General features: G+C 33.8%; 1 protein-coding gene across 3 annotated transcripts in view; it reads right to left on the reverse strand.

Moving 5' to 3' along the window:
• SEMA3C (semaphorin 3C) overlaps window positions 1–19,832 on the reverse strand; it is a 177,591-nt gene that overhangs the window by 53,357 nt on the left and 104,402 nt on the right. For all 3 annotated transcript variants that reach the window (XM_003896396.4, XM_021936127.2, XM_021936128.2), the window contains 6 exons: window positions 15,487–15,577; window positions 9,962–10,081; window positions 8,387–8,529; window positions 6,928–7,042; window positions 5,019–5,088; window positions 2,053–2,197 (listed from right to left, as the gene is read on the reverse strand). In XM_003896396.4, coding sequence (XP_003896445.1) covers window positions 2,053–2,197; window positions 5,019–5,088; window positions 6,928–7,042; window positions 8,387–8,529; window positions 9,962–10,081; window positions 15,487–15,577 — 684 coding nt within the window. The remainder of the gene's footprint in view (window positions 1–2,052; window positions 2,198–5,018; window positions 5,089–6,927; window positions 7,043–8,386; window positions 8,530–9,961; window positions 10,082–15,486; window positions 15,578–19,832) is intronic.

A 19,832-nucleotide genomic window follows, 5' to 3' on the forward strand; every position in this document is an offset into this window, starting at 1 on the left:
TTCCATATTAAGATGAGTCTATGACTAGGTCAATTTCAAACAGCAGGTCACTCTCAAAAGTGTATTCTTCTCTGAAAATGCACAAAATATGTTGAGTAAAATAGTAACAGCCTTTGATATATAATGGAATTTCAAAGTTGTTCAGCCTCCCCTTCCTTTTCTCTTAAATAATTTCTGCTTCTTATCCAGCACTCCCCAATCTTAAAATGGCTGTATCCGCTGATGCTTTTCCCTGTTTTATACAAAATTAATGTTTTGTCCATCTTCTTTCAAGCTGTGAACATCAAAGAGAGATCATCTTAAAGGATAATATAAATTCTGTGACAGGACTTTGTTGTCACTTATAATCATGACCTAGAAGTTTAATCTTTTTATGAATAAGTAGCAATTCCCATAATTTTTCCAAAGTTAATTAAAGATCAATTGTTCCACACAAAATACACATAAATGATTAAACTTTGAGCTTCCTAGCTAGGAATGAAACTTAAGCTTTAAAAATTTTGGTATAAAATGTGCTCTTTAAAGGCTTAGCAAACTATATTTTCAATTTTCAAAAAATGAACAATAGTATAATTTAAGATAAGAAAATAAAGGAGTAAACAATATTGCAAATAAACTCTAATAACAAAGATAAAATGAATCAACAATTAGTAAAAATCATATGGGATAATTATTTGGAAGAATATTAGCAAAGATAATTTCAAATTCAAGAAAAAAGGAACACCTTGTTAACCTAACTGTTAGTATCTATCTTTTGATTTTTAAAATAAATTCATGTTCATATTTATCCATTCTATAATTATAACCCTATTTTATGAAATACAGAGATGTAAGATTACATTTCTATTAATGTTCAATTGTATAACATCTCTCGGTGTACTGTCTGACATTTTAGAAACAAAAACTAATCAACATTCTAGAAGGCAGCATTATTATAGGCCAAATGAAAAAGAAAGAGTAGGACTTATCAATGGACCCTTAGAAAAATTCTGGTTCTAATATTCAAGTGCACTCTCTGTATCTTCAGCTGGAAAACTGAGTTTTCAATGTATCCCTAATACTACTAATATTGCATGATACGGATATATCTACCTGCTTTAATAACAGTACTTCTATTTCAGACCATTCTTAATTAGAAAGCTGCCTATAGTTAAATCGTTCTAATTTGTGTTACTTTATAAATTTTTTTTTGAATAATTACATCTCATTTGTTGTAATTATTTGCTAACACATAAATTTTCTTCCTTTGAGATGTATGTAACATAATTTCTATCTAAATAGATTCCTAGAAATGGCACTATCTCTATATGAAGTATCTCTAAATTATTTCTCACATGGTTATTCCTTAATTAAAACAGATATTCAGGCTGCGGTGGCTCATGCCTGTAATCCCAGCACTTTGGGAGGCCAAGGCGGGCGGATCATGAGGTCAGGAGTTCAAGATCAGCCTGACCAACATGGTGAAACCCCAACTCTACTAAAAATACAAAAATTAGCCGGGCGTGGTGGTGCCTGCTTGTAATTCTAGCTACTTAGGAGGCTGAAGCAGGAGAATTGCTTGAATCCTGGAGGCGGAGGGTGAGGTGAGCTGAGATTGTGCCACTACATTCCACCCTGGGCAACACAGCGAGACTCCGTCTCAAAAAAAACCCCCAAAACCCCACAGATATTCATTACTTGTTAAATGAATTTATTATTATTATTATTATTTTGAGACAGAGTCTTGCTCTGTTTGTTGCCCAGGCTGGAGGGCAGTGGCACGATCTTGGCTCACTGTAAGCTCCGCCTCCCGGGTTCACGCCATTCTCCTGCCTCAGCCTCCCGAGTAGCTGGGACTACAGGCACCCACCACCACGCCTGGCTAATTTTTTTGTATTTTTAGTAGAGACGGGGTTTTACCATGTTAGCCAGGATGGTCTCCATCTCCTGACCTCGTGATCTGCCCACCTCCGCCTTCCAAAGTGCTGGGATTACAGGCTTGAGCCACCGCACCCAGCTGTTAAATGAATTTTTATAAAGCATCATAACAAAGAATTTTTCCTGGATACTTACAGTTCCAGGGCGAGGATATGGAATTCTGCCCTGATAGGAAATCAGCTGGTGATTGGGCCCTTCTTTGTGGGCAAAAGGCCCATTAAACACAGTCTGTATATCAGATAAATGATACACACACACTGCTGATCCTTTGAAAACTGAGCTAAAAAAGAAAACAGAAAAAGGCATTTTCGAATTTTTAAGATTAAAGTACAATTAAAAAATATATGGTAAAATTTATGATAAAAAGTTAATATAATTCACCATAGAAAAGTTAAATGTTATCGAACACATGTGAAAAGTTAAAAAACTTTGAAAAAAGGTATTGATACATAAAGCATTACAATATTCAATTCATCCACGGAGATAGACAATAAGTTATAGTAAAATCCTTTTCAATGTTTCCAAAATATAGGACAACTCAAAAAAGTTTCTAACTAGTTTATCTTAGCAGCAAGAAAGTATACTGATGATTTTATTTAAAAATATGAATTTGAATTCCAAATCACTATCATATAACCTATCAGCATTTAACTCAAAGAAATGAATCTCATTAATAATTTAACACCATATCTTTCTGTATTATGATTATTTTAATGAGAGTGTTCTCACATGGTATCTTGAATACTAGTTGGAGAAGTCTATGCCGTCACGGTTTATGTACTTCCCCTGTTGGTCACAGAACAAAAAATAGGAGCCCCAAAATATTCACTAAACCATCTTTAGTCAATGACACCTCATAAAATTTGATCGACTCTTTAGTAAGAAATGTTTCCATTGTCCTATGGCAGGTTGGCTGAAACCAATATTTCTCTGACTCACATATTTATTTCAAATTAGATGTCTAATGAAAAAAGGTGCATTCCCATAAAAACAAATAAGATACATTGTTAATCGTTAACAACAGGCAGAATGATGATTTTGAATTTTTTGATATTAAAGTTACTGGTATTGGAAAAAAAACTAGAAAAACAGTTTTATTGAAAACAACATTTTCTTAAGAATTTGATTTTTTTTCTTTGTTCAATTCTTTTTTTTTTTTTTTTTTTTTGAGACAAAGCCCAGGCTTGAGTGCAGTGGCGCGATATCGGCTCACCGCAACCTCCGCCTCCCGGGTTCACACCATTCTCCTGCCTCAGCCTCTCGCATAGCTGGGACCCTGTAGTCCGCCACCACGCCCGGCTAATTTTTTGTATTTTTAGTAGAAACGGGGTTTCACCGTGTTCGCCAGGATGGTCTCAATCTCCTGACCTTATGATCCGCCCGCCTCGGCCTCCCAAAGTGCTGGGATTACAGGCGTGAGCCACCGCGCCCGGTCTCTTTGTTCAATTGTTTCGTGAGTTAAATCAAGACTACTTAGAACAGGAGTTAAACATATCCTTAAAGACATCTTTTTAGACATCTTGTGGGGCAACCGCAAATATTTAAAAACAATTTCCTTGTACATTTCTTTTACTTTTAATAGCTCATTGCAGTTTACAATTATACTGTGTTTTTCCCATTAAAGAAAAAAACAGCAAAAATCTTTAGAGTTTTGTTTTGTAGTTGATTGTCTAATCAAAGAGACCCATTATCTTCCACACTGGCTGAGTTACAGCTCAACTCTAAGGAATATGCCTAGTATAAAATTAATAAAGAAAAATATGAGCAGGAAAATATGAAAATATTATTTTTTATCTTGAAATATATACTTTAATTAGTTTGGGCATCCCAGAGAAGTGAGAAAACATTAAACTAATTTTCAAATACATAAAATAATCTCATATGGAATAAGAAAATTGTCCGGGCACGGTGGCTCACGCCTGTAATCTCAGCACTTTGGGAGGTACAACTTGGGCGGATCACAAGGTCAGGAGTTTGAGACCAGCCTGACCAACATGGTAAAACCCTGTTTCTACTAAAAAAAAAAAAAACAACAAAAATTAGCTGGGTGTGGTGGCACATGCCTGTAATCCCAGCTACTCAGGAGGATGAGGCAGAAGAATTGTTTGAACCTGGGAGGCGGAGGTCGCAGTGAGCTGAGATCACACCCTTGCACTCCAGCGTGGGCAGCAGAGCAAGACTCCATCTTAAAAAAAAGAAAAAAAAAAAAAAAAGGCCAGGGGCGGTGGCTCACGTCTGTATCCCAACACTTTGGGAGGCCAGGGCGGGTAGATCACGAGGTCAGGAGATCACGCCATCCTGGCTAACAACACGGTGAAACCCCTAACTCTACTCAAAAATATAAAAAAATTAGCCGGGCGTGGTGGCGTGGGCTTCTGTAGTCCCAGCTACTCGGGAGGCTGGAGGCAGGAGAATGGCTGGAGCCCAGGGAGGCGGAGCTTGCAGTGAGCCGAGATCGCGCCACTGCACCGCAGCCTGGGCATCAGAGTGAGACTCTGTCTCAAACAAAAAAAAAAGAAAAAGGAAAAAGAAAATTGGTTCAATGTTTTGTCAGGTTCTAAATAGTCATCACTTTACTTCAGAAGTAGAAAGTATTTTTATAGAAATGCCCAATTGTTTCCAGCTTTCCTAAGGTATAACTGGTATACAAAAACAATAGAGTACATAATTAATGTATACAATGTGGTAAGTTTGGACATATGTATACACTTGTGTTACTATCACTACAATCCGGGTGATAAACATTTATTACCTGTGATAACAGCAACCAAAAAAATGCCAAAAGTTTTATTTGCTCATGAGTCCTCAAATTATTTTATTGAAAAAATCATTTATTTTTTCCTACATGATGATTCATATTTTCATTTGTTTGATAAAAATATCATGCAATCGCTACAAATACTCTCTACAAAAGCATTTGGAAAGCATTAGTTTAGCTCCAATATATTTTGATAATCAGGCAAAAGTAAATAAAATGGAAGGGTTACATCCCAAATGACATGTAAAATTAAAAGTTGAAGAGAAGAATGCTTTTATAATAATTACTGTTACTCCATGAAGTTTATTGTTTAACTCGTAAAATGTAACTGTTGAATAATTACCTTGATGTTGTAAAAATGCCATACACTAGTGTTGTCCTCGGGTTATCAGTTTCCAGCAGAAACACATCCTCTATAAAAAGGAAAATATTCTTTAAGTTTCTAAAGAGTAACTTTTGTTTTGAAAAATTTACCCTCAGAAAATAATTTCAACTATGAAAAGTATTCTGTAAAAAGATATTCCTGTACCATCATGGTAATCTGGAAACAAGTAATGATAGAAACACTAAATTAAGTTAAATTAATACAGATACTAATAGAATTTATAAAAATTTTGTATCCTTGTGAAAACCATGCTAGTAAAATAATATTATGGGGAAATATTATGGGGAAAAAGTACAATGGCATATTATATGGACTAGAACCATATTAACCTCAAAAACATCCATCAGAATATAAGAAAAAGATTAACAGTGAGTGTTCCAGGAGGCAAAGCTATAGGAATTTTCTGGTGCTTCTTTCTAAATATCCTTTAATGTTAATATATTACTGTTTTAATTTTAAAAAATTACAAATCTCAATTTCTTTTTGATCTAATCTTAGGAGTTGGAAGATGGAATAAAACTTTTTCACAGTAACTTATCATACCATCAAATAGAACTTTCTGTAGCAATGGTCAAAATTGCTAGTGATACTTTTATTTAATGATAGCTCCTCTAACAAAAAGATGTTTAAAGTATACTAAGGCAAAGACAAAAGACAAAAGTATGCATAGTGAAGTGATAAATAACAGAATATGAAAGTAGATTTCCGATAGAAAACTCCAATTAATAATCAATTGCCATGATTATACGAAAGGCCTAGATGTAGTGACAATCTTGCTAACATAATTATTGCTGAGAAACACAAAGAAATATGTATTTATTTTAAATTAACAATGAATTTAAATGACCTCATAGGCAATAAATTTATAACCACTCAAACAAGAAATTAACAACCACTAGTCCTTCCATATGTGAATAAGGGCTGACAATGTCTAGCTCTCCCTAAAAAAAAAGAAAGACTGAAACATAAAAATATTCCTAAACATTTGGAGGGATAAATGAGCAAGTAGGCCTTTTCACAAAATAATACTTAGAACTTTTCTCTAGAAAAGCTTATCCAGAAACTTTTGTTCCATAATCAACATAATGGTTTTTGAGCAGAAGAACGATATAGTTCATGTTTATAAAACTATTAGAATCAGTAAATTTTTTCCATATGATAACACAGATTTATAGCTTATATTATCACCTGTCTCAAAATCTGAGAATGACCATTATTTTACATTTTAATGAATTACAGTGAAAGAAAAGTCATTTATAAATGGCATTTAGTAAATATGATATGCCCTGGGATATTCAGATTAAAAAAATAAAAAACTGTTCCTTGGCAGATGTAATCAGACTGTCAGTCCTTATTTGACCTGGAAAGTATAAGCCTCATGTCACACTGAGAATACTTAATCTCAGAGTCACCAAGCAGAACTAAGAAGGGAACACGAGCCTCCAAATTTCTACTCTGACACTTTTTTCCATCCAAACTCTATTCTGTCCATTAGCTACAATAGTAAAAATATATAGCTGTATTTTCACACAAAATCAGAATATTAGATATTCTAATATACATGAAATAAATATAAAAACACAAACATATCATTACCTATATACAAATTATACAAGTTACACTCCCAAACACACACATTCATTCGTATATTATGGTGAATTCAATGAGCTAAATGTTTCAGCAGTGACTCATGGGCATAATAGATTAAAAAATACTTAAGAAAATTTATGAAAATTTAATTATTTAATTATTTTAAATTAGCATATTATTTATGCTGAAAATACGGAAAATACATCCTCTTCTGAGACCTTATTTAAATATATAAAGCCTTCTTTCAGAAACATTTTTCAATCTCATATGTATGTACCTAATTCATCGAAGTGCGTTTCTGGGCCATCTTCATCTGTTACCGAGCACACCAGCCTCGCCTTTAAGAAAGTGGTCCACTTGTTGACAAGGCTACGCAGTCCACCAGTGTCATTCTAAAACCATTTTGTAAACATAATTCAGATTGCTTAAGTAAATACTGAAGCACATTAAAAATTCAACTTGAACTCTAGTTGCTTGGAGGATGAAAATCTGAAGAATGGATATGTTAACCACTTCTGCACATCGATAGTCAAAGAGGAATATTTATCACTTATAGCATTTTATACAATCGTTATACTATTATTCTCTTACAGCATGGTATCGGCTGAAAATACATGTATTTGATAAATGTATGACATAATTATTTCTAATTTTAACAATGTATAATGGAAGTATTTATAAAATGTCATGGAAAACAGATCATTTAATCTACCTTTCCTTGATAAAACTAATTGTCTTCAATTTGAACATAAATTATTATATACAGTGAGTCCTGCAGATTGTGGTCAGGAGAGTGCTTATATCTTTACACCAAATGGTCCCCAACAGTTTTATATTCACTCCTTCATTTATCCAAATTATCACATAATTTTCAGGATTTCTAATCTGATGCCTTATTATACATTGTAAGGGGAGATGGCATTTGGATCATTCACAAATAGTCTCTATTGAAGACATTTTTTTTTCCGTGTCCAAAAGCCTTTTAGCCCTTCTGCTGACTTTGCTGTCTTGTTGCAAATGACTGAGAAACAGCTGAGCTCCATGATCAGTGGAATATTATAATATATAAACTATTTTAAACACTAAGCACTTTAAGAAACATTTTTTTCACAAACGACGCTAATCATAAATACGTCAGGACAAGTCTGTAAAACTCTATGATAAATAGGACATCACAAATTTCCTTGTGTTGCTATGTATACTTATTGTTTCTACACAAGAACATTTTGGTTACTGTTTTTAATTAGAATTTTATTTTATTAAAGCTGTTCTTTTCACTATTTATAAATGGTTCCTTAATAATCAGCTTTTACTGAGATAGTTACTGTATTTTATTCACAAAAATCAGTTTCTTTTGGTAATATACAATTTAGCTATTTTTTTGAATAGCAATGCATTAAATGGATACGTAGAAATTTGCCACAAGTGTTTATTTGTTCAAGAACACAAACAAAATATTTTCTTGAATTAAGATATTTACTAAAATAGGGTATGCTTATCTCATATAACTTAATGAAGGTTAGAATTTGAGTTAGGGTTATAAACACTATATTCAATATAAAATGATGAATATTAAATACAATAATGATGAATGTTACCTTAAATGTTCCCCTCAATATTTCATTTATTTGTAATAGTTGATAAGAAAAGCACGGACATAAAGTACAATTTGAATTTCTTGGTCTTTCTTCAAATTAGATATGGTACTGTTAAAATATACAAGCATTAATACTTACAGGACATATTCGAGCAATCATGGAATGAATCTGTTTTGTGCTCCTGTTATTGTCAGTCAGTTTTTCTTTGAAGAAGAAGTATACCTTAGCATCATTTGGATCAGTACCATCTGGGATGACATGTGCATCTACAAACATAGGTTCTAGAAAAAAATACAAAAGACTAGGTATATATTCATGATGAAAATCCATCTTCTGTCATCTAAGTAGACCACAGGCACATGCCTTCCCCATCTTTGGTAGAAAAAACAATTCAATATTTACAGATACCATTTCTAAAAGCAGTAATTGCATTCACTCACCATACCACATTTGGAATGCCAGGTACCACAAAGTATAGCTATAGTATGATAAATCACTTTATTTTTTGTCTGCAATACATTCTGGAAGTGCAGGAAATACAAAAATTCTTTGTGCACTGGTGAGTTTCAAAAAATTGAAAAACTTTTCTACCAGTTATTTCCTAAGGAACCTGATGGCTGTTTTATTGAAAAAAATATTTATTTTTCAAAGTGTGTTTTTCAATCTAGCGCATATAAACTCAAATTCGTTGAAGCAGAATAAGGAGTTGGAAGTCCAAACTCTGAAAAACATGATCTTTCTTAAAACGCAACATATGAAATGAAGGGGAAACTTTTCAAGGAAAAACAGCATCGTTAGTCATTTGGAGACATACAGGGTTTCCTTATTTCAAGAACAGAGCAACTTTTAGAATATTCTATTTCCAGATGTACTGGAGGAATAATCTGAAGAAGTAAATGAACAATCAATGCTTTCTTGTGCTGGCCTATCAGCGAAATAGGATGCTTCACTGTGGTGATTCATGCTTAACTCTGCAATGTTAAATGAATTGCCACATTAAAGGTCAGCTAAAAATTTTCTCCAGGGTGAAATGACAAGAATCTTAGTTGTTTTTTTTTTTTTTTTTTAATTGCTCTAAACAACAGCAATTGATTGGAATAATACGGTAAAACCAAATGAGCACCTTTTTTGATGTGAATTCCATATGATGCCAAGAGTTGGAGGCAACTGAATACGGATAATCATAAAGTTATCATTCCTATGATTTCTACTGAATATTAGTCCATTTATGAGAAAATACATACCAGTTTCATAATTTTAGAATCTAAGTTTAAAACAAAAAAGGAGGCCCCGGCTATACCCTATTCATTTCATCTAAATGTCATACATTTGGTATAATTTTTAGATTTGGTATTGTTAAAATATACAAGCAGATTAAATGAAGTAAAAAGCATATTTAATTGCAATATGTTACAATTAAACAACTGGAGAAGATGCTTGGGTACTGAAATATAAATTATCACTGTCACTTTTATTTATTCATATTCTTATAATTGTAGGATGATTAATAGAAATAACGAATCAAAATATGGACTATGAGCTATTCAATTATTTATTTTCCCCAAATATTTTAAATCATAGAGTACAGAATTACTATTATTCATGTCATAGCCTGATATTTTAGTTTTTAACCATTATCCCTAGTTGTTAGGATGGAATTAAATAAGCTAGTCTAACATGATTAAAAAAAAAATGCATCAAATGCTTTCTTACCACTTAGCCATTTGGAATTATGTTGATCAGTTCTGACCGCATTCCTCTTGGTTAAACTTCGAAAAATAGCAGCATCTGTCCCCATGAAATCTATATACATTCCAGAGAAAAGCTCCTCATCTATGAAAAAGAAAATATTAATGAAATGTAAATTTTTAAAGCTAGTTTGAAGTTCTATATGAGTTTATTAGGAGATCACCACAGGTATTACAGTGTTATGATAATTGGTTATAACCAAATGTTAATTGGTTTGCACTGTTCAGTGAATCAATAAATTTTATAAATTTTAATCTTTTCTCATTATTGCCTGAATGATAATTACTATGTTTTTAAAAAAATCAAACCTCAAAGCAACTTTATTCTATGTAAAAGTGAAAGTTCCTCTACCTGTACTTAATTATACTATATATTAATTTTTATATAGTCTATCAGAAATGGCAGGTGTATATAGATAACAAAATAGCTTAATTGTTTACCTATAACACATTTAAAAGAAAAACACTGTAAGAGTCAGAAAACATGGTTTCTAACTTTGGTAATTCCTAACAGGCTGGGAATTAGTGCTAAGCTATTGAACATCTGGAGTTTCAACCTTCTAATCTATAATGTATGGGAATTAGATGATGATCTTAAAAGTTCTTAACACATATTAAAATTTCTATGACTTTCCTAAATGGATTGAACATAATAGTTTTAAAAACTATTATTATGACATGACGAGGAAGCCACATTATAACTGTCAAAATATTATCAGTGATTGAAAAATGCAATCACTAAAAGTATATGTTTTGATCTTTAGTGCTAGAAGGTTCCTGGTAAGGTAAACAAAGTGCTACTTTTTCAACTGCAACTCAGCCATAAAAATAGAATACAATGATAAGAAAGAAAAGGTATTTAAAATTAAATAAATTTTTACTATTAACAGAATCAGATGTATTAATCTATACATACATATACATAACATTCAACATTTAGCTTACTGTTCGAAGATCCATATTACTTTTCATCTAGTAAGAAGCAGTAAGCATTGAATTGGTAACAAATGTGACTCCTGAGTATAAAACAGTAGCTAAATATCTATTTTAAAAAGCATGAAATTTATCAGCCTGGCCCACTGAACTGCCATGCAGCTGTGTTCCTTGACTGTTGTTCTAGGATTACTCCCTGGGCTACCTTCAGACTGTGGTCATTTTGGCAGGACTGGAACGTTTCAAAGTACTCTAAGCTCACTGTTTAGTAATAAGCAGTACCAGTCGGCCCAGCATCGAATGGAGAATGGAATGTGTCTAGTATGTGCTCACCAGGTTATGAACTGGACCCCTACCAGTTAGCAAGCTGGTGTGGCGGGTATTTGGTTGCTCAGCTCTCCTTCCTAGTAGGGGTTCTAGGCCCATGGAAACAGATTACAGGGAGATAACAAAAATGTGCATGAAGGCTTTTTTTTCTTTACCATTTTAGCTTCTTTAAAATTCTGAGAACATTTGTGAGGCTTATATACACACAGATCTAGCTATTAAACTGTGGCAACTTTGTAAATAATTATTTCACATTTTTGTTACAATAAAACTGTGGGGCCGGGCGCGGTAGCTCAAGCCTGTAATCCCAGCACTTTGGGAGGCCGAGACGGGTGGATCACGAGGTCAGGAGATCGAGACCATCCTGGCTAACACGGTGAAACCCCGTCTCTACTAAAAAAAAAAAATGCAAAAAACTAGCCGGGCGAGGTGGTGGGCGCCTGTAGTCCCAGCTACTCGGGAGGCTGAGGCCGGAGAATGGCATGAACCCAGGAGGCGGAGCTTGCAGTGAGCCGAGATCGTGCCACTGCACTCCAGCCCGGGCGACAGAGTGAGACTCCGTCTCAAAAAAAAAAAAAAACAAAAAAAAAACTGTGGATTATACATTCCTGCTATTCAACAGATTGACACAGCTATCAATTGTCGTATCTGTTTTCAAGCAGAAAGAGAAAAAAGATACTAAGAAGTTTATGAATGGCAGAGAGTACTAATTCTAATCCTACTTCATACCGTCTTATTAGTTATGTCTCAAACATTACATAAGCCTGCATGTCTAATTGGCTTCATTTCCTATATTAAATTCTCAGTAATTTTAATAGCAAGTTAGGAACTTTCTGCTTCATTTTATATCAATAAGAAATTTTTGATTAATGTCACTTTGGTAACCATTTTGAGAAGAAGATTTTTTGCAGGACTTCATGCAGAGACAAACTTGTGCCTTTTAACTTTATTTCAAAAACATTTTGCTTTCCAATTGCATTTCTACCAACTAGAAAAACTTCATAAAGTTTATGTAGACTCTTTAAAAGACAACATTCGACTTCGTTGTTGCCCTACAGCAGTGACTGAAAATAGCAAAAGCACAGTGAACTTGCACAACTACATTATGAAATCTGGAATTCTAATTCTTCAGGTCTCTGGTCATTTAATAGATATAAATATCTTAACCAATCTGTGCTTTTTTTTAGCGCACTGTGCTTGAATGGAAATGATAAAGCACTATCACAAGGTTAAGGGAGATGACCACACAAATCATAGGAGGTAATTTTAGAGGGATAATCAACTGGATGAATAAAATTATAACTACAATCTCATAAAGCTTTTTGTTTTTTTTACTGTCAGTTTTTAAGTTAAGCAAATTGTTTAGTGACTTTCATTTGATTAAAAAATGTAAAGTTACTCAAATATTAATAGTATAGGAACACAAGCATAGGAATTCAACTCTCAGGTCCTTGAGAAACAAAGAAGGCCAATGTCTAACTCCTATTCTGGAAACAAATCCAGTTCTCTAAGGGCAAGACTATTAAATGACTTAAGACAATTTAGCAAGAAAATTTATAATGCCTTGTTCTAATCCTTATTATTCTAAACAATATTCAATGAGATAAAACTCCAGTAGCAGCTATGTGAACAGACCCTTGAGGTTTATTTTGTAGCATTTAAATGGAAACAAATGAAAACTATATATATTTAATTACTATCAAACACACCACATGGTTTCTGAAGGTGAATAAAATTTCCTTTATAATGGAGAAAAGAATTTCCAAACCACTGCTTCTATTAAATAATATTTGGAAACATGCCTTGCATAGGACATAATTGGATAACTTTGTAGTTTCAAAGCTAACTTTATGTCCTAAATGATATAATTTTGGCTCCTCCCTGTCTGATTTGAATGCCAATATTCAAGCAATTCACTGAATAACTTCCAAGGTTTACCTGTCTTAATGTAATTTCCAGATATGAGAAAGAAAGATGAGTTATCTATGTAGATGAATCAAAGCAAGCATTTTGAACACAATAATTATTTTTCACCTATTCTATGGTTGAAGGATGAAATTTTAATGCTGGCAATACATTAAAAAAAAGCAAAGAGGAAAAGATATCTACTGTATGTATGACATACTAAAATCCAGCATTTGTTACTTGGTCAACACATGGTAACTCAGATATATATATATTTTCTCAGATATGTAAGTATATACATATATATTTGTACTCAGATATATATATATAAATATACATATATATTTAATACTCAGACATATAAATATATATATTTATACTCAGATATATAAATATATATATTTATACTCACATATATATTTATACTCAGACATATATATATGTATATATATATTTTTTGAGACGGAGTTTCGCTCTTGTTGCCCAGACTGGAATGTAATGTCACAATCTCAGCTCACCGCAACCTCTGCCTCTCAAGTTCAAGTGATTCTCCTTCCTCAGCCTCCCAAGTAGCTGGGATTACAGGTGCATGCCACCATGCCTGGCTAATTTTTTTGTATTTTCAGTAGAGACAGAGTTTCTCCATGTTGGTCAGGCTGGTCTCAAACTTCCAACCTTAGGTGATCCACCCACCCTGGCCTCCCAAAATTCTGGGATTACAGGCATGAAAAACTGCTCCAGGCCAACTCAGGCATATTTTTAAAGTGTCTTAATCAAAAGAGAATGTCTTTTAAGTGAGTCATGGAAAGCCATTCAATGACTGAGGTTTAAAAATTGACTTGTCAATGTGTGGATCATTAAGCAATTAGGCACGTGGCTTAACTGATATTTTGTGTAAAGTGAAAAAATGAAAAAAATAGCTTTATTACCATCTCCTTTTTGCCATAGCAATTTTTAGACAATCCCCAGAGAATGTACTTGGCTAACACGTGCACTTTGTTCATCTTTCCTTTGAAAAAACACCCCTTTAACTATTTCTAAAAGATTAATAAAACACAGGAGTGCAGATACCTCTTTGACATACTGGTTTCAATTCCTTTGGATACATACCCAGAAGAGGAAATGCTGGATCATATGGTGATTCTATTTTTTGTTTTTTGGGGAATGTTCATACCATTTCCCAAAATGACTGTACTAATTTACAATCCCACCAACAATTTACACAATTTCTTCTTCTCCATATACTTCCCAACACTTGTTATTTGTCTTTTTTGATAACAGCCATTCAAACAGGTGTGAGGTGATATTTCATTGTCTATACTTCCATGTTAATTTCAGCATTATTCACAAAAGCTAAGACATGGAAGCAACCTAAGTGTTCATCAACATATGAATGGATTTTTTTAAATGTGGTACATATATACACAATGGAATACTATACAGCCTTAAAAAAGAATGAAATGTTGTCATTTATAACAACATGGATGGAACTGGAGGACATTACACTAAGTGAAATAAGCCAGGCACAGAAAGACAAATAACATATGATCTCACTTATATGCAGAATCTACAAAAGTTGATCTCATAGAAACAGAGGTAGAATGGTAATTATTAGGGGCTGGAGGATAGAGGGAGGGGCAAAAAAAAAAAGATGTTTATCCAAGGAATAAATTTTATGTGATTTTAGTGATCTACTATACTGCACAGTGACCATGGTGACAATAAATAAAATTTATTGTATATTTCCAAATTGCTTAAAAATAGATTTTTAACATTCTCACCACAAAAAAATAAGTTGGTGAGGTAATGGATATGTCAATTGGCTTGACTGAATTTTTCCTTTACGTATACATAGATCAAAACACCACATTGTATTCTATAAATATACACAATTATTTGTCAACTAAAAGAAATAAAAAATAATGAAAGGTAAAGAAAAAATACTAAAACATGATGAAAAGTGGGTGTACTTAATACTACAAACACAATTACAGAAAACACTGAAAACTACTTTATAATATATAAGTATACATATAAGTATACATATGATAATATATAAGTATACATATACACACTTTTAAAAATGCTTGGCTTGCTCTAGGAATGACAAAACTGTCATTTATAGATGAAAAGTTACATGCTTATTAATTAATCTTATTCTTACAAATGAGAAACTGAACTCTCTATTTCTCAGCTCACAACTTTCTTCGTATTATTTTACTCATATACTATCATCCATACAACCATCAAGAACAGGCCTACCATGTCAAGCTAATTTTCCATGTTATTTTATGTTTAATCCTCCCTCTTTCAATGTCTACTTACTGATCATAACAGACACCGTGTTCACGTTGGGGTTGAAAGAGCAGCGTCCTTTTCCAGATTCACACTTGGAGTCAATCATGAAAACTTGGTCCTTTATTGTAGATAAAATTTAAAATGTGGCAACAATAACTTATTTAGTGAAGACAATTGTTCATCAGTAAAACAAAGCATCGTTAAAATTAATATGCTTTCTAGTTGGTTGCTTATTATGCCTTCCAATTTACTATATTAAGACTTGCTAAAACTATGAGGAGAATTGATCTGTAATTACAAGCTAACCACAGAAGGGCTAGCTCTCATTTTATTACACTCCCCAGAGGGCTAATCCAAGAAGTCGTTCTCCGCAAATCGACATTAGCAAAAATCACTTGAAAACCAAGTATTATTATAAATCTCAACTAGATGTGTTGAACATCAGCCGAAAGAAGACAATTGTCCATAGAGGAACAATCTATGTAAGGACTATAATATTTTCAAAATAATTAAGATTTTTAAAACATAGAATTTTATCTTACTGTTTAATGTTATCATATAAAGCATTGTGCAAGATTCAACAAAACAATTCATAATTCAGATTTAAAAGGTGCCATTTACTCATGAATTTATTTAACAAAAATTTACTGAGCATCTGCCATGTACCAGAAACTGACTAAACACCGCGGATATTGTAAATAAAATACACCAAAATTTTTGTCCTCAAGTAATTTATAACCTAGTGAGAAACCTAATAAATAATTAAACTATGGAATATGTTAGATAGTGCTTGCTACTGAGAAGGAAAGTTAAGCAGGAAAAGGGAAGAGAGAAGACTATAGATTGGGGGCAATAAATTCAATGGTTTTAGCCTCAGCAAGAACAAATATCTTGTCAGTGTAAATATGTACCTTTTTCTTTATATAAAGTTAGTACAAGCCCCCTACTAAAATTCAAAGTAAAAACAAATGACCATTTTAATAGGTCAAATAAGATGATAAGGAATCTTAATTATCAAGCTAAGGTTTTTGAAAGTTATCCTGAAAGAAATGTGAACTCAGTAATATTTTTGAGTGTGGAAATGGAAAGATCAAAACCTTGCTCTAGAAAGTTGGCCTTTATCTAGGAAGACTGGGAATGAAATGTATAAAAACAGACACTGCATTCAGGAAAACTGGTTAGTTTCCTATTACAAGAGTCCAGGAATTAGAAGGTAATAATCTGACATGGCATGTTTTCTGTGGTCAAGGTAAGAGCAGCAGAGATGTAAGAAAATTTATATAGTGGCAATCAACAGAGCTTGGCAATCAGTTATAATTTGGTGGTTCTAATTTCATTGTACTTGTTGTCCTTTTCACATTGCCTCCACACCTGAAAGGATACATCTATTACATTCTCTATACGTGCCTCCAAACTACTTTTGTAAAAGGAACCTAAAAAGGTAAATCCGAACAACTATAGATATGTGATCATCAATCACAATCAATTTCTAATTGATCATATTCAGGAAAACAAAGATGATTCTAAAGTTGTGACTCCTTGAAAAAATAAAGCTAGTACACAGTTGTTATACTGAGTGTCTGTACTACCGCAGGACCTCTCTGAACATAACAGAGAATAATAGAGCTTAAAAAGAATCACAGACCTCTAGCCTAAAAAGGTTCTTTCTGAGTATCCTAAGATCTTCATCAATGAAGTCACTCTACAGGTGATGAAAAAATATGACTTGTCCAGAAGACCATGTAGCTAAAGGTGATAATAGCACAATTTGAATTCAGTCTCCTGACTCCTAGTGAATCAGATTTCCAAAAGGTCTTCATTCATGTTAACGACTAAACTAAAAAAAAATCATAAACCAGAAGAAAAACAAACAAAAAAGCCTTATTGTGATTCTAGAGCTGGAGACCAATTTGACCAAATCATAAGTGAGAGTTCGTCTTGCAGGAATTGATGAGGTTGTTTAGGTACCATTTGCTCTCAACTGACCTACTCCTACATCACACAGCACTCTAGATGTAGATCTTGTCACCACCAGGAGCAGACATGGTCTATCCTAATAATAACTATCTCAAGTACCCTGAAATAATTCTTCAGACTTGTCTCCTAAGAACTCTTCTCTACTTCTCCCCAGTTCATTAGGCTTTTCTCACAGGTTTTTTTTTTTTACTTTGTTAACAGGTTAGATTCCATGTTTTTTGTTTGTTTGTTTGTTTGTTTGTTTTTTAAAGACAGGGTCTAGCTCTATCTCCTGGGCTGGAGTGCAGTGGTGCAATCTCGGCTTACGGCAACCTCCACATCCCAGGTTCAAGCGATTCTCATGCCTCAGCCTCTGGAGTAGCTAGGACTACAGGGATGCACAACCATGCCTGGTTATTTTTTTGTATATATATTTTTTTTATAGAGACGGGGCTTTCACCATGTTCCCCGGGCTGGTCTAAAACTCTTGGGCTCAAGTGATCTGCCCACCTTGGCCTCCCAAAGTGCTAGGATTACAGACATGAGCCACTGTGTCTGGCCAGATTCCATTTTTAATTTCAATAAATTTTGACACAACATTCGATTCCTTGAATGTATGACTTTTTTCATTGCATCCACACCCCAAAGGAATACATCTATCTACATTCTCCATACTTGCCTCCAAACTACTAAAGATTTTGTAAAAGGTAACCTAAAAAAGTAAATTTAATACACTGCAGATTTGTGATCACCAACCACAAGTGGATCCCCTACAATGTACAGTGGCCTTTCAAAGATTCTCTTATCACAACTGGTTCTGTCATCAAAAATTTCAAGCCTTTGCCACTACAGTCAAATCCTGATTTTTCTGACCCCCTAACTTATTCTCAACTCATATTATTGCTACTGTGCAGAGAAAGCAAAGCCCTTAAATGGCATATCTTCAATTCCTCACTACTAAACACACAAATACCATATTATATTTAGTAATGTAGCATTATATTAATATATTCACTAATACATGAGACTAGTTCTCTTACTTTGAGGCCAGTACTTCGGATTTCATTGCTTTGGATTTCATCTTGTCTTGTCTTTTTGGGTACCTTAGATTTCCATTATTCCTTGCGTTTATTTGATACATACTTTCATCTTATTAACTGGAGCCTTTATGCCATTATTTAAACAACTCCTTCAGCTCCCATATACTACTCTCCTTATAAACCACACTTCTCAGGGAATTACATACATCCTCATAACCATTTTCTGACCTGCCATTTTATTTTCAATCCACTTTAATTCAGCATCTAATGTCAATTTTGCATTGAAACACTTATTGATAAGATCTTTAATGACAATTATGATACACAACTCAGTGCTTATTTTTTAGACTTCATCTTACTTGAATTCTCAATGGCACTTGGAATTGTTGAAAACTTCTGTTTTTACAATGACTTATTTTTATTTCCCAGAACCAACATAGTCTTTTTTTCCCTACCCCCCTTTCTCTGTCTGTTTCTCTTTATTTTTTTAAGATGGAGTCTTGCTCTGTCACCCAGGCTGGAGTGCAATGGCTGTGATCTTGGCTCACTGAAAGCTCCGCCTCCCGGGTTCATCCCATTTTCCTGCCTCAGCCTCCCAAGTAGCTGGGACTACAGGCACCCACCACCACGCCCGGCTAATTTTTTGTATTTTTAGTAGAGACGGGGTTTTACCATGTTAGCCGGGATGGTCTCGATCTCCTGACCTGTGATCCACCCGCCTTGGCCTCCTAAAGCGCTGGGATTACAGACATGAGCCACCCCGCTCCGCCCTGTCTGCTCCTTTTAAGGCTTGTTTGTAAGGTGATTTTCCTCCAATTGGCCATTAGTTAGGAGACCCTCAAGTCTCAAACATAGTCATTCTTTTCTTTCACTCTATACTTTATCTCCCTCTCTGCGTAATTAAATCCATACTTTTCTTGGGCTCCAGTTACTCTTATAAACAATGACTCACATATGTATATACTCAGCCTTATATTTAACCACCTACTTGATATCACTAGTTAGATCTTTCCATGGCATCTCTCATTCAACAGACCAAACTCAGGCTTATAATCTTTACCCTATACATGGTCTCTTCATTCTCATCTCAGTTCATAGCAACTATACAATTAAAGAGGCTGAAAATAACAAACGAACAAGGAAAGTGTCAACATTTATATCATTTTCTTTTCTATATCCAAATCCATCAACATCATCTATACTATTTTACACTTTATACCATTTTATACTCTCTGTCACCATTGCTATCACCTGAGTAAAACAATCTCTTTTGTGGTCTTCTACGTCAACTCTCAAACTAATCTCCTACAACTTTTCCACTCCCCTTCTCCCCATGCCACAAATCATCTGTTACCTAACACACGAGTGACAACACAA

This window comes from Papio anubis, chromosome 4 (genome assembly GCF_008728515.1).
Source record: "Papio anubis isolate 15944 chromosome 4, Panubis1.0, whole genome shotgun sequence".
NCBI lineage: Eukaryota > Metazoa > Chordata > Mammalia > Primates > Cercopithecidae > Papio > Papio anubis.